The sequence below is a fragment of the Cladophialophora immunda genome, assembly GCF_000835495.1.
Source record: "Cladophialophora immunda strain CBS 83496 unplaced genomic scaffold supercont1.4, whole genome shotgun sequence".
Lineage (NCBI taxonomy): Eukaryota > Fungi > Ascomycota > Eurotiomycetes > Chaetothyriales > Herpotrichiellaceae > Cladophialophora > Cladophialophora immunda.
The window spans coordinates 4,647,704-4,661,973 of NW_015622544.1; the positions used below are offsets into that span (position 1 = coordinate 4,647,704).

Below are 14,270 nucleotides of genomic sequence, written 5' to 3' on the forward strand. Positions count from 1 at the left end.
GGCCCAATCATGACAGGGAAGAAGAGGACGCGGCAGGTGAACCGAAAGCTAGGTAGAACAGCGAGGGCTAATCATTATTAACGGGAAGGAGGGCGAGGAACGAGGGGGACCCAAGGGGAGGAGAGCATGGCTGCATTGTGCTCCGTATATCAAGCCATCATCCCACTCCGGCCCCCTTTCCGAAGTAACTGATCATCCTCCAATATGACCAGCTTCCTCAGCCTCCCCACGGAAATTCGACAAAAGATCTACGCCCTCAGCCTCCCAGTCCAGCAGCTCAAAGTGCAGAGCTTCTACGACCCAGCGTGGTCGGACACTGAGAAACCCGCCGGCATCCCAGGCCTCTTCTTCGTCAACAAACTCGTCTCCGAAGAAGCTGCGGCGGTCTTCTATTCTCGGGCCGTGCTCAATGTTGCTCCCTTGCGCCTACCTCCCTATCTGTCTCATTCCTTGGCCGGCAACGCGCCAAAGATCAATCTAGCCTTTGGCTTGGACGTCGACTTCTCCTCTTGCCCACGTCGTCATCTACAGCGCATTACCAAATCGCACATCTACAGCGGCCAGCATGATGCCATCTCGGCCGAAGCATATGAAGCGCTTCTTCGCTGGCTCGTCGACAACACCGCCGTGCAGACGATTCACTTGTCTCGGCGCCTGATGACGAGGTTACGAGGAGCCAGAGCAGACGTCAAAGCCGCCTTCAACCTGTACACAGTTGCATCGAGCTTGACCCTCTCACGGAGTATCTATGTGTACACTGGCAGTAGTCGTTCACCCTGGGAGTTAACGCGCATGCGTGAGCTAAAACAAGCCTTGAATGGCGTAGAATTGCCTGCAGTGCAAGTCTATGTCCTTGAAGAAGGTGACCAGAATGATGCACTTCTGGATCCTCGATGGGATGCACGAAAGAGCGACAACGATGAAAGACGAGGCATGATCCATGAGACATCGCCTTGGTTTGATTCCCTCCTGGCCGCCGTCCCTGCTGCCAAACAGAAAGGCCGTGCAGAAGACGAGCCCCGGTTTTACCAAATGTGCTGCATTTTTCGACGCTTGCAGCCGACTCCAGGATAACGTGCTCCAGCTCTATTATCTGCTCAGAAGGATTGAAGAAATCTCACTATGTGGCTCCGACCCTGACCTTTGACCATTACCTCGGTGTGCAATGCTCCAGCAACGGTTTGTCGAACCACCTCTAGTTTTTCTTCTCGACAGACCTGCTCCAAGACGGCTGCTTGTCCTGGAGGCACAATTTCGTCGTTACCTGCCTCCAAAATCAACACCCTCATATTTGGTCTACTCTTTCCGATTTGATGAAGAGCAGTCTTGCTATCCCATGTCGACCGCAGAAACGGGGCCAGATATCGGTAAGGGAGAAATTTTTGTGGATAAAGTGCGATGAGGATTGCTTTCAAATCCACGAAAGGGGTCTCGAGGAGGAGCCCTGAGAATCGTTGCAGGTTCGCGTCGCCATGTCTCGATAGATTCGCAAGGCTCACAGTTGCAACCCCTGCACCAATCGACTGTCCCCAGACCACAAACCTGGCGTGATCGCAGTTGTACCGACTTCGCACCCACTCCAACGCCGCTTCGGCATCCAGCTCAATCCCGGTTTGGGAAGGGCTCCCCCTTGATTTCCAGAAACCACGATAAGATAAAGCGACAATCGTGTACCGTCTTCCGTTTTGGTGCTGCAACAACCCTTTCAAGATCCTTGAAAGATAGGGAAGCCGAGGTGGTAATGACGAGGCATTCCTGATCAGTTTCAGAGGTGCAGAAGCGCCGTGTGCGGATCACTTACCCCTGGAAATACAGAACAACAATATGATTGTTCGTCTCGGCCTCGACAGAAGCTCCAACTGATCCTTCTAAAATCTTGATCGCAGTTCCATCTGCGGCCTTGAGGTCATGCTCCGCCCATACCACAGGCTTACATTGCAACGAATAATCGTCAACCTTTTCGGATCTCGAAAATGGTGGGACTGAAGGCATATAGATGATTTTGTTCTGGAAGAGAACCATCATGAAGCACTTGTACGTCCATAATGTGACCAACAGTCCCCCAAAGACGACAGGCGGTAGGAGGAAGGCTGGGATTGATTCCACACCAAAGTGACGTTTAGGAAACAATGGTGAGTGGCGATTGGCGTGTGGGACGTATGGTCTCCTGGACCAAAAACCTACATGCCGAACCGGAAGACCCTTGATAGGAGGAAACGGCCGCCATGCTTGAGCACATCTCATGGATACGGGTGCTCTGAGGTTCAACAATTGAAACTCGAAACTGTCCCAGAGCCGAATCGCGACGTTTAGGCAAGCTCAACCACCGCCAAGGCACTAAACCTAACAGGACATGTCCCAAACAGAGTACTCAGCCTTGTGCCGGAGCCTTATCGAGTCGCAGCATGGTGTTGGAGACCTGTGCAAGAGCATGACGGAACATGATAGGAGTGCGCTTCACGGTTGGTCCTTGACCCAATCAGTCTCACGAGAACATCACTGGTTGCTGTCTGCTTCCTGGACCTGCTCGAGCAACGGCCAGCACCGACGACGACTCTCTCAGGTTCTCATCCTCAACGACTAACCGTGGGTCACTCTTCCTCTGATCTTTGTTCTTTTCAGCTCACACAGTTGGCCTGACGATATATCCCTTTCTCAAAATCCTCATATCATGCTTCATCGTCGCCTTCTCGCCACACGGTCTCCTTTCCTTACCTCACTCTTGTGCTATTTCTTCACTTCATCTGTCACTTCAACTGTTTCTTCCTCTCTTCTTCACCTTACTCATTTCCACTCTTTACTGTGTCTACCCCACCATCAATGCTCTCGACCAAAACCATCTCTCCGCGCCTCACTTTAAGGAAGCTTTATTCTTTCCACTTGACTCACTTTTGCTACACAGTCTGCTCTTCTCCTACATCTCTATCCTGGGTTGCCCAAACTGTCGCGTCGCTCTTCTAGTATGAGCATTGGATCGAAGACCATCTATCAGGCATACTTTCTCACCCACGATCCTTGAATTTCACGTTTTGTTCACTCTTGCCTGCTTTCACCCTAAGTTTCATAAACTTCTTCTCACATTCATTTACGCTTCTACATTCCTTACTTCAATCCGTCATCTTTAACCCCCATCTTATCATTCAACTGAATTCGCAATTGGATAAATCTGCCATACGTCTGTCACTGCGTCCATTTGATTTCTGCTATTGCCAAATATGGTCGTTCCAAACCAGCGTCCCGAACCTTACGACCTTCACGACAACCGATTTGCCGAAGTGCCTGGCGTTGGCTTCGCTCCTACTCGACCGCGTTCATGTGGTCGGTTCGTTGACCGGAGAGATCCTAAAAGTCACTCTCAACAACATGGTTCTCGGCGTGAGGAATGTCGGTCTCACTCGGCCCAGCGAGGGAGGAGACATGACAACCAGCCTTTCAGACGGGAAAGCCCAGACAATACTCCGGCGGACAAGAAGGACAGGAACCATATCCGTGCAACTTTCGAAGGGTTTGTGCCAGAGTATCGCAATCCGATCCAGTTCCTCACTGAGAGCTTTGCTCGTAGGCGGAGAGAACTCAACGACGAGGTTACAAGGCAGGTAGCCCTCAGCAGCAACAGCATTCGCCAAAATATTGATCACGTGGACCGGGATCGAGACAGACTTCAACTTTGCAGACACCAATTATCACAGAGGAGCTCGCCCGGACCTGTTCGAATCAAACGAGAGGACTCCGTCGAGCTCCAAAGTAAAGTGCCACCACAGACGGACGAAATTTCAGGAACGACTTCACCACTCAGTGAAAGTGCAAAATCAACGTCAAGCGAACGACGAGATGGCTCTAGCCAGCGCGGCTCTCCTCCCCCACGGCCAAGTCCACCAGCCCTCGGTAGACAAGATGGAGCTCTCCGAGGTTGCATTTGTCCAGTGGGTCTCGACTGTCCCAACAAGCGTAACAATCAAGTGGACTGTCGGACGCTGGTAGTGGAGTATGAACACTGGAAATGGATGCAGAGACAAAAAAGCGGTACAGGGTAAGTTAGTATCAACATCTGAATTGCTCACTGCACATATTGACAGAAAACCTGATCAGAGTACCGCCAGACCGTCCCCTGGAAGATGAGCCATTTGTTACACTACAGGAGACTTTACCAATCGTCAGGCTATTAGACCAGATTCCTGCACGCAGACGTATGTCGATGGGCATTCGACACACCTTCACCAAGATCCAAGAATGGATCAGAATGATGCTGAACAACTCGATGACACAAGAGGTTCTCGACGAGTCTCGCATACTCGAGCACCTGAAGAGGTTCCTTTCGGATGACCACGAGCGGATCCGGAGAGAAAAGGATGTTCCAGAACATATCGTCGAGGATCTCACTTACCTGTATCGCAAGTGGGATTTCAGCGATCTCGGGGTCCTTGCTCGACGCGGACTCCTTGCGCACAGACCCAACGGCCCGCTATGGCCAGACCCGAAGTGGCCGTGGAAGCGCTCAGCGGATTTTTTCGGCCACGGCCACCTTGTCAACGGTCAGACATGGTGCTTCCGCGTCGAGATGATGCGGGACGGGGCCCACGCGCATGCCATTGCGGGGATTTCAGGCAAGGCGAAAGAAGGAGCACGGAGCGTTGTGATGGGGTTCCACGACGAAGTCCGGAAGCAGTACTACGCCGACGTGGACCAGGGCGAGACGATCTACTACTACGGCACCGCTCTTCCCCGGAAGCCAGGCGATACAGAGCCCACCAACCTCAAAGACGCCGTCACCCACCGGGTCGAGCGCATCACAAAGAACTCGCAAGGAGAGGGCCCAACCGACGCGACAATGTCTCTCTTCACCTCGTACAGGACTGGATGCCCCGTTCGGGTGTTCCGGTCGTGGCGACTGGCTGAAATCGTCCCACATCGACCGGTGACGGGCTTCCGGTACGACGGACTCTACATCGTCACGGCGCCGGAACTGGTCAAGATCGAGCGCCAGATATATCGATTCAAAATGGAGCGCATGACCACCGGCCAAGGCCCGCTTCGACACAGCGGGACCCCCCTACAACCGGAAACTCGAGGCAGTCGGAAACGAAAGCGAGAGGCGTAGCGAGACTGTTCCCAAGCAAGACGAGACAAAAGAGAAAGTTAGCAGAGCTGTGCAGGAAAGAAGGGTGCTCTCGGACGGGGAGATGTGAGCGGGGCTATTGAGCACGAGCCTAGGAGCCGGACGGCCACGAACAACGACAATGTAGGAACATACAAGGGAAGAACCCCACGACACATGGCATCGCTTGACGCCGGGGCGCCCACTATCACCAAGCGCCCGAGCGCAGCGAAAAGACGCCGCGACCTGTTTTTGGTTCTGGGCCCCTTCTCAGGTGCCCCGGCTGCCTTCAACGGCTCGAAACGAGCATCCACTCCAACATGGCTGGCGGACACGCGGTCGGGCAGGCCGGCTGCACCGTTTACGATTCCTGGAACAAACATTTTTCTTGTCAATTTTCAACACAATAACTTCGCTGTGCAAATATGCACGCATACAAGGCATACATATCATGTCCAGCTTTTTACCTTTTTCGCTCGTTGCTCAATCACCAATCATTTCAAGGCCATCTATCAGGAACAACGCCCCTGAGGAATCTACGAGGGTGACAATTTCCACCCGGGGTGGGAAAGGGGGGGAGGGGGTCGTCATTCCATGTCTGAGGAGAGAGTCGCGAGGCTGCGTGGCGAAAAGGGGGGGGGGGGGAATGGTGTGGGGCGCGTTCAACATCGTCTCGAGAGTTCGCCGTTGCTTTTGCTGCTGGGAACCACAATTCCACCACACCAACTCAACCTCCCTGCGCTACTCCCTTTGCCCAAGACAACTGCTCTTTCTGCAAATCTTAAGAAAACAACAAGCCACATTTAGCTGCCGCGCTTTGGAAAACATTCTGGGCTGGGCGATTCAGCTGTTTATTTGTACAAGACACTCCTTCTAGGCGGATCTCTTCATCTAGCATCCAAATAGTGGCCTTGGGGTCGTCCGATTCAACCCTTCAGGAAGCGCTTCAGGAGAGTTCGCAAGTCCTTTCACGGGTCTCGTGCTAGCTATTGGCTTTGCCATCTTCACCTCCCGTGTAGCTTTCTCCTTCTGCACCCCTTGTGACCGCCCTGAGATTGCCGAAGCTCAGCACATCTCCAATCCTCTCTCTGCCCGTGAAAAGCATAACCAGCCTATCGATCCCGCAACCCCATCCACCAGTAGGTGGAAGCCCCCACTCCAGTGCCTGTAGGTAGTCCTCATCAACCTTCATCACCTCTTCGTCATCTTCCACATATGCGCTGGCAGTCTTTGTTCCGGTCTCACTCGAGTTAGTCTGTGGGTGGGATTTAAGAGTGCCATATATTTGTTGCTCCAGGAACTTCCTCCTTTGCTCGAAAGGCGAGTTTTCCTCCTCGTAACAGTTCACAACTTCCTTCCCTGCGATGAATAACTCTGCTCTGGCAGCAACTGGCTGATCATTGGGTGCTGTGGGATGGATGTATGATTTCGCCAAGGGCGACAGACACTCGGGAATGTTTGTGATCCAGAGTGGTCTCTGGGAAGAGCGCGGTTCCAGATACAGCGAGGAAAGCTTGTCCACGAGTCGAGGAACCGTGGGATTGCTGGGGAGGGGCAGATTGTGCGAATGGAAAAGTCCCAGGAGCTCGGCGTGGGCGAAAGGTGAGGAGAGGTTGGGGAGATCAACCCCTAAGGCAGAGTTGAGAGAAGGAATAAAGTCAAGCTCTTCGTATGGACCGTGTACAGAGTCAAGAAGGTATGAGCGCGCGTTCGCATATTGGTAAGGTAGAGCTTTGATAGCCGAGCCAATGTCTGTGATGAGCTGCTTCGTCATGTCCATCAGCTGGCGCAGATCGTGGCGCACGGCGTAGAACTCGCAGGTCGTGAATTCGGGATTGTGAGTTTTGTCGAGGCCTTCGTTCCGAAACGAAGGGCCAATCTCAAAAATCTTGTCCATGCCACCAACAATGAGCCTTTTCAGCCACAATTCTGGAGCTATCCGTAGGTTGAGCTTGCGGTGAGGAAATTCTGTCGCTTTGGTCTCGAATGGTTTCGCCGTTGCACCGCCCGCTGCGGCAGATAAGACAGGAGTGCTCACTTCAATAAAATAGCGGGACTCGAAGAATTGTCTCATTGTGCGGATAAGGGTCGACCGGGCCTTTAGGGTCTCTATGATTTCGGGGTCCGTCTGCATTTCCACATGTCGAGGTTGAAAATTAGACTCTGCAAGTTCGGTCGTTGCAAAGCCTCGATGTTCAACCGGAAATCGTTGGAGGCAAGGTGACAGAATAATGGGCATGGTTGAAGCCCGGATGGAGAGTTGGCCATTCTTGGCTTTATATGGTCGACATCCCTTCAATGCTTCGTTCGAAAAGTTAACGGACAGATTCTCCTGGGACGTGCTTCGGAAGACGTACAAATATAGTCACCTCGTCTAAGCAGCCGGCTAAAGTGCTTGAAGTCTGTCAAGGTCACTCCGGAGCCTTCGAATGCCGAGTGAGACAGCATAACCTGAAGCTTCACCTGGTCCTCAACGATATCAACGAAAGCCAACTTTGAGCCGCTCAGCCGGATGGAAGAGACTCTTCCAGACACTGGTGTTTCCGTCAGAACTCATTGCGTCTCTTTGCCTCCTCAGCTGTTGATCTTGCCTTCTATCCAGTCGCTAGGAGCCATAGCATCATCTTTGGTAACATTGACGTCCGCTTCCTCCCTCAATGATTGGAAGCTCCGCGCTTGAGAGGTACACTGATACCGTGGATAGAGGGGTATGGCGGAACTCTGTAGTTCTTGAAGCCGCTCTTGTACCTCTTTAGTCGCATACGGACTTCCAACTTTCGACGCGTCGTGGGAGCTTAACCTTGAAGCCCCCGTCGTAAGGTACACTCGTGAGGTCCATGACGGTGTCTGCAGGTAAGAATCCCTCCAGAGGCATGGGGTCGAGAGAGGTCTCCCAGTAGCGGTTTCAGGGCTGCTGAACGTGCAGTGTCAGCGGCTGCCTTTTCCCAAACGGTAACATGAAGAGCAGAAATATTCCGGAGCATTTGGGCCATAATCAGACAATCGCGGGAGAAGTTTGATCACAAACTAGCCGAAGCTAGCATCACTCGCAGCGGTTCTTCTCGTTGTCTCGTCATCTGGGTGGGAGAGGGGTGATTGAAAGTGATTGAGAGTAGACATACCTTCCGTGCGCCGGCCAACGGGTCGAACGCCATGCTCGCCACGTCGACCTTCCGTACATGAAGCTGCATGAACCGGAAAACGACCTGAGGCCTTGAGAAAAAGGACTGGTCGTAGCTGTGGTTGCGGGAATCCATGCGGAAAATTAAAATGTTCGCTTAAGCTTCGGGGAAACTTCGCCCTGCGTCTCTCGTCTCCGAGCTGCCCAACTTTTTATATACGTTAAACTAAACAGTTGACATTTACGTATCCACGGCGCGTTTCTCCTCACCATACCGCGTGCTCCTCCCTCGATAGAAAGCACTGCCCCGAGAAGGGTTACCATTCAATACCATGTCCTTCCTTTTTGGTGGCGGCCGACCTCAGCCGACGTCCGCAGAAAAGATCGCAGCAGCAGAAAATGAAGTCGAGATGGTCTCAGACATGTTCAATAGGTACGCACGCAACCCTCTGGCCGATATATATCTCTTCTAGCCCTTTATGAGGGAATTCCCGGCAACTTCGCTCTGATGAACAGTGCATTGACCCTGTCCAGATTAACGCAATCCTGCCTGAAGAAATGCATACCCGCCGACTACCGTGAAGCCGATCTCAACAAGGCCGAGAGTGTCTGCCTCGATCGCTGTGTGGCGAAGTTCTTCGAAGTCAATATGAAAGTATCAGAAAAGATGCAGGGCGAGGCGGCCATGAGACAAGGAGGTGCTGGTGGTGGCGGAGGTATGTTTGGAATGTAACCGTGTGGAAGAGATATCAGGTTCTTTCGTCATGCCGATGACCATCATCGCAGTGCATATGGCATGGCTTTGGATGTGAATCTGTACCCTCGTCATAGCATCCATCATGGAGGTGGAATTGCAGGGTTGGAAAATTGTGTACAGTATTTCGGCCAGATTTCATGTCAGAACTGGTGCAGGACAGTTCTGCTTGGTTTGTGATCTGGCCAGGGACTGGTAGAGATGGCGCAGTGGAAAGGGAGCATCAAATCTCAATTCCTACAATTTGAGGCCAGATTACCAGTGCTGTGCCAAATCCCTTGAACCAGGTCCGGCGAGCTTTTATACCTCCCAAACGCCTCGCTAAACCACAGAAAGCATCCCTTCTCCATCGACTCGCAGATGCCGTTCCATTACTTCTTGGGCCCCAAAAAGTTCAGCACTCGTGCAATCCACGATGAATTTGCAGGAGGCGTTTCATTCTCACCATTTAACTCCTTTGCTCTCGCCTCGATCAGCAAAACATTCCTCTCAAAGTCGTCCACTCCATCTTCCACCTCCTGCAGTCGACTCTGCAAGCTGTCCAATTCATAGTCCATTTTCGCACCCAACACTTCCATGCGCCGGAAACTTTCTGTCAAAGCCGTTTTCTCCTGCGACACGAGATCGGACGAGGTAGCCTGTAGAGTCTGATACTCTTCCAGGCGATGATAGTACAGTTCATTGAGTTCTTCCAGGTGTTGATGAGCAATTCTCTCTAGGCTCTCCACATGGACGACCCGGCTTTCAGTGTATGGGATTAGACCTTGCTGAATGCGCTGGATACGCTTAGCTTTCTTTTGGGCATAGGCCTCCAGGGCGTCGCGTTCAGCTAGGGCATTGGTAAGGTCTCCCTCAATTTTACCCTTCACAATACCTTCCTCCACGATGTTTTTGCCTGTGTCCAGAACTGCGCTTTCTACCACGCTGAAGGAAAGGCGTCGGTTGATTCGGTTCTGCCGAGGACTGTCAATGGTATGGCCAATTAGTTGGACATTGCTCTGCGTCCGTCGCAGGACCCGACTACTGGGGCCTTTATATGGCATAGCAGCGGAAAAGTTGCGGTAGATATCTGCTTTGAATTCATTGCGCAGGTCCGCCAACTCGGCATCGACTTTCTTCTTCCTAGGCGAGTCCCCTGGCAAGGCGGGACGCAGTTGTTCCCGATGTGATGGCATTCTCTTCTCAGTCGTCGTTTGAGTTCGGCGTAGTGGCAGGCGCCGTTCGGTTTGAGGCGAGACCGGCTCAGTGTTGACCAAAGCCATGTCAAATGCACGAGGTTCAGATGGATGCGGAATCCCAGTTGCCGTCCTCAATGTATGATCTCGAGGAGTGTGTCTGGTCGCAGCGGTTTCGACCCAATCCTGGGTTTCGTCAATATCTTTCTGATAACGATGGTTATAGCTCCTCAGGCCCCCAACAGCTCCTCTCAAACGGTGTCGGCCGGACTTGGAGTCCGATTGATTCGTGTACATCGTATCGGTCCGTTCAAGGGCGTTTACGTCCGAGGTGGATTCATGCTGGTTGCCCGTCCACAGAAAATTGCCTTGATCATCAGTGCTAAACACTCTGCCCTTGAGATCAAGATCGCCAGTCGGCCAGGCGAACGGATCGCCCGACTTGATGGGCTTCCCTTGCCAGAGCCACTTCATCTTAGGACCCGTGACCAACTGAGCGAAACGTTCAATGTCCATGGTCTCAGCTTCTGAGATGCCGGCTTTGTCGCGACCTCCGACTATACCCATGACCATCTCTCCTCCTTTGCCACTAAGCTCAGCAACGGTGGACTTGACTGCCTTTGGTACAGTCCAGCCTTCACCGCTGGCATTCTTTGCCGTAGCCCTGTGGAGACGATCGAGAGTCTCTCGATCAAGTCGTCGAGTCTTTTCCATTTTTTGGCCTTTTTGGAAATGGCCGATGGCCCTTTTCATTGAGACGGTATCCAAGACGTCCTTCCCAACAGGGGATCCGAAGGCTTTGAGGCGATTGTAAGCTCCGATGAGGAGACCAAGAAGTGCTGCCACCGTGGTTGGTCCAAGAATACCGTCGCCAGGTTCGACGTTGTAGAAATAGGTTCCAATATCTGTCCACCAGTCGTTGATAGCCCGCTCGGTCACATCGCAAAGCAAGCCGTCGGCGTATGTGGGTTGGAGTTTGTCGTACATAACCAATGCGATTTGGCATGTCCGTACAAGTTCCATGACCGATTGATATAGCGGGACAATCTCACTTGTCCGGTAGAGGTGATGGAATTTAGCAACGGTACTGGATTGAGGCGGCTGTAGGTTGATGCCAGCTCTCCCGGAGCATCCCATGCGCTTGAGGTCCTCGTTGACAATAAAGTCATCTCGATGCTTCCTGACATCGCCATCCGGAACTGGAACGACGGTAAGGGCTGATGGAAACGAACTCAGGTTGGTGACCATGAGTGCGCCCAAAGGCGTGTCTTTCTCTTTCGCATGATATTGAGAGACTGCTTGGAAATAGACTTGCAATCTCTGAGACCATGTGCTTTCGTCACTGGGCACAGCAAGGACGTTCACCAAAATGGAGTGCGAAGGGTCGCCTGTGTAGGTACAAATGATAAAAGTGGGATGGCTTCTCGAGCAGGCCCATTGCTCAACCACGTACATCTCGTACCCTTCAAGGCGTCTCCATCGTTCTATAGGATCAGTTGCAGGATCTTCTTCCAGGTAGCGAAAGGCAACGGGATCGGCGAAAACAAGGCGCTTTCGATTCTGGCCTGCTCGTCCTTGAGCGCCCCCGCTAGAGGTTGGGCTGGAGGTATCGACGGCACTTGGCTTTTGTGTCTTGTATTCATCTTTTGGACTAGGTCTAGCAGACTTGTCCTTCGGCGACCCGGGAAAGGAAGTGGGATGATGGTATGGGGTCAAAAACCCAGCTCCCACGAACGACATTGTAAGGCACTGTGCTGGTGACGCTAGCCAAACATGTGGGATTCAGGATCTTTCATCTCGCGTGAGCGTCAAGACCGTGCAAATAAACGTTGATGTCGGAATTGCTGTGCTGATTGATTCAACGTTGGTAAGGGTCTCTAGAGAAGGCAGCAGTTGCAAGCTGCTGGTTGGTTGGCAACGGGTGTTGCCACCCGAAGGGCGACCTTTAACCCGCCTTGCCCGCTTATCAACGATCTACATCACGGGAATCTGCCCACTCCATATCGAAGCTTGTTCATATGGCACGGTCACTTGCCATTCCTCGAACACAGCACCGTTCCTTACTCCAGGCCGTACTTGCATACCCTCCGGTCGAGATTTTCTATCCACCGCGCTCCTAGCAGAATTCCGAGAACGAAAGGCCGACGATGGTACAAGTCACGCCTAGGTTATAGCCAAAAGACGCAGACACAACTGATGACGGTGGCCCACCATGGACAATATACAGAAAGAACACGAGAAAGTGTGGAATAATAGCAAGCTGTCAAGGACGACTGGCCATGTCGACGACATCATTAGATCCCTTCAGAGGGCAAGGAACGCCATTGCCGAAGATCCCACGTCGAGACAGATTACACTGGCAAAACTGCAGAATCCAGTCAAGACATCATTCGACGGTATCTTCTCGGGATTGAAAGACACGCATGGACTACACAACAAATATACAAGAGCGTTGGACAAAGTCTTCAAGGACAAGGTGCCGAGCAGCGAGATTGACGCTCTGTCCACACACCCCGCGTTAATCAACCGAGCAGTCTACTTGCATTTGCTTCGAGAAGGACTATTTGAAGTGGCGTCGACCCTTCATTCCGAGGCGCTTGAGAGACAGCAGGCTCAACAGGAGATAGCAGCTCATTTGGAGTTGGATCTGTCGATGGAGCATCCCCTAGGGCTGGACGAGAACAAGGAAGAAAGCATGCAGGAACAGTTTTCGAACATGTACCACATCTTAAGTGAACTCAAGGACCACCACAACTTGCAGCCTGCTATCGACTGGGCTAGGAGCAACGCGACAGCATTGGAAGCTCGTGGTAGTAACCTGGAGTTTGAACTCTGCAGATTGCAATTTGTCAATTTGTTCCTTGACCGTCGAGAAGAAGACCAGTACGACTTTGAAGCACCCATACGTGCTCTTCAATACGCGCAAAGAGAGTTCCAGTCTTTTCGAGGTCGGTACTTAGTCGAGATACAGCAGCTGATGGGCGCCATACCCTTTTGCTCCAACTTGGAGGAGTCACCATACAGCCTCAGATTCAACAATTCTACCACATGGGATGAAGTGGCAACTTCTTTCACACGAGAGTTCTGCTCACTCCTCGAGCTATCTGCCGATTCACCGTTGTACATAGCAGCTACTGCGGGAGCGATCGCCCTACCCATACTTCTCAAATTGCAGACCATTCAGAAGCAGAAACGGACCGAATGGACGTCGGCCAACGAGCTCCCTGTGGAAACACCACTCCCTCCCTCCTATCAATTTCACTCGATTTTTGTTTGTCCTGTATCGAAGGAACAAACCACGGATCTGAATCCGCCGATGATGCTGCCTTGTTGTCATGTCATTGCACAGGAATCACTACAGAAGCTCAGCAAAGGCGCCAAATTCAAATGTCCCTATTGTCCGGTCGAGAGCCATCCAAAGGAGGCAAAGATAGTCATTTTGTGAAAGCGATTTGGGTGGGGACAGTTTGTGAGAGTCCATTTAGCGCTACGACCGGAGCTTCACTTGACTCGCGTTCTGGAAAACTGCGCATACAGTAGGCCGGCGTTGTCAAGGAGCATTGACAGCGTGACCAAGAGCAATCCATCGGGGCATTGTGCATACACTTGGGGGAGCCACGAATGACCAGCAGCCAGAGGGATTGCAACGTGATGGAGATGGGGCCAGCAATGGCATGCATAGTGAACATAGTCATAGGGACTCTGTTCGATTGATCCGGACGACGGCGCAAGGACCAATGATATCCAGGACATTGTCTTACAGTTGCAGTCGCAACATGTCAAGGTTGATAGATTAATCAGATCCCAACTCTGCTCTCCTTCTTTCATCCACCCAGCCTATCTCCTTGTATGATCGGGGAGAACGGGTGAGGTCAGGCTCCTGGAGCACTAATGCCAGGTACACAAATGGAGCAAATGGCCAACAAATGACAATCGAAGAACCAATGTTCATTGCAGAGCCGAAGACTGCGCTCTTTTCTGCTTCGGGCATCGGAGCTGCATGGTAGGGACGACGCCTAATGTTTCATGTTTTTTGCCTCACTCCGCCCATGGACATGGCCTGTACACCATCTTTTTCTCAATACATGACCTAGTCTCCCCGGTAGAACTCCGTTGTTCTGTTCT

At 52.1% G+C, this 14,270-nt stretch overlaps 6 protein-coding genes across 7 annotated transcripts; 3 read left to right on the forward strand and 3 right to left on the reverse strand.

Moving 5' to 3' along the window:
• Positions 1-204: 204 nt before the first annotated feature.
• PV07_07958 (uncharacterized protein) lies at positions 205-1,277 on the forward strand (the record flags this gene model as incomplete). Its single annotated transcript, XM_016395078.1, has 1 exon — positions 205-1,277. The coding sequence occupies one exon, from the start codon at positions 205-207 to the stop codon at positions 1,072-1,074; it is 870 nt and encodes a 289-aa protein (XP_016248497.1). The 3' UTR covers positions 1,075-1,277.
• PV07_07959 (uncharacterized protein) lies at positions 921-2,262 on the reverse strand. Its single transcript, XM_016395079.1, has 2 exons — positions 1,802-2,262; positions 921-1,755 (listed from the first exon to the last, which is right to left on the reverse strand). Exons 1-2 carry the CDS (start codon positions 2,242-2,244, stop codon positions 1,098-1,100), a joined length of 1,101 nt encoding a protein of 366 aa, XP_016248498.1. The 5' UTR covers positions 2,245-2,262; the 3' UTR covers positions 921-1,097.
• Positions 2,263-5,890: 3,628 nt separating this feature from the next.
• Positions 5,891-8,343, reverse strand: PV07_07960. Of its 2 annotated transcripts, XM_016395080.1 has the most exons (4): positions 8,218-8,343; positions 7,687-8,009; positions 7,453-7,629; positions 5,891-7,396 (listed from the first exon to the last, which is right to left on the reverse strand). In XM_016395080.1, the coding sequence occupies exons 1-4, from the start codon at positions 8,274-8,276 to the stop codon at positions 6,078-6,080; spliced, it is 1,878 nt and encodes a 625-aa protein (XP_016248499.1). In that variant the 5' UTR covers positions 8,277-8,343; the 3' UTR covers positions 5,891-6,077. The 2 variants fall into 2 exon arrangements, with proteins under 2 accessions (XP_016248499.1, XP_016248500.1); XM_016395081.1 differs by having other exon boundaries at positions 7,453-8,009.
• Positions 8,344-8,435: 92 nt separating this feature from the next.
• PV07_07961 (mitochondrial import inner membrane translocase subunit tim10) lies at positions 8,436-9,663 on the forward strand. The gene is made up of 2 exons (XM_016395082.1): positions 8,436-8,649; positions 8,751-9,663. The coding sequence occupies exons 1-2, from the start codon at positions 8,549-8,551 to the stop codon at positions 8,947-8,949; spliced, it is 300 nt and encodes a 99-aa protein (XP_016248501.1). The 5' UTR covers positions 8,436-8,548; the 3' UTR covers positions 8,950-9,663.
• Positions 9,153-12,046, reverse strand: PV07_07962 (uncharacterized protein). The gene has a single exon (XM_016395083.1). The coding sequence runs from the start codon at positions 11,883-11,885 to the stop codon at positions 9,342-9,344; it is 2,544 nt and encodes an 847-aa protein (XP_016248502.1). The 5' UTR covers positions 11,886-12,046; the 3' UTR covers positions 9,153-9,341.
• Positions 12,047-12,053: 7 nt separating this feature from the next.
• Positions 12,054-13,967, forward strand: PV07_07963 (uncharacterized protein). Its single transcript, XM_016395084.1, has one exon. It carries the CDS (start codon positions 12,358-12,360, stop codon positions 13,588-13,590), a length of 1,233 nt encoding a protein of 410 aa, XP_016248503.1. The 5' UTR covers positions 12,054-12,357; the 3' UTR covers positions 13,591-13,967.
• The last annotated feature ends 303 nt before the right edge of the window (positions 13,968-14,270 follow it).

Bases quoted from the DNA above. Each gene is read 5' to 3' on its own strand.
- PV07_07959 (XM_016395079.1), bottom strand. From the start codon at position 2,244: ATGAGATGTGCTCAAGCATGGCGGCCGTTTCCTCCTATCAAGGGTCTT. The intron at 1,756-1,801 runs GTAAGTGATCCG...GAAACTGATCAG, and splicing joins GTTGTTCTGTATTTCCAGGG to GAATGCCTCGTCATTACCAC.
- PV07_07960 (XM_016395080.1), bottom strand. From the start codon at position 8,276: ATGTACGGAAGGTCGACGTGGCGAGCATGGCGTTCGACCCGTTGGCCG. The intron at 8,010-8,217 runs GTATGTCTACTC...CTGCACGTTCAG, and splicing joins CGTTGGCCGGCGCACGGAAG to CAGCCCTGAAACCGCTACTG. The intron at 7,630-7,686 runs GCAAGATCAACA...CGGAAACACCAG, and splicing joins TCCTAGCGACTGGATAGAAG to TGTCTGGAAGAGTCTCTTCC.
- PV07_07963 (XM_016395084.1), top strand. From the start codon at position 12,358: ATGGACAATATACAGAAAGAACACGAGAAAGTGTGGAATAATAGCAAG.
- PV07_07961 (XM_016395082.1), top strand. From the start codon at position 8,549: ATGTCCTTCCTTTTTGGTGGCGGCCGACCTCAGCCGACGTCCGCAGAA. The intron at 8,650-8,750 runs GTACGCACGCAA...GACCCTGTCCAG, and splicing joins GTCTCAGACATGTTCAATAG to ATTAACGCAATCCTGCCTGA.
- PV07_07962 (XM_016395083.1), bottom strand. From the start codon at position 11,885: ATGTCGTTCGTGGGAGCTGGGTTTTTGACCCCATACCATCATCCCACT.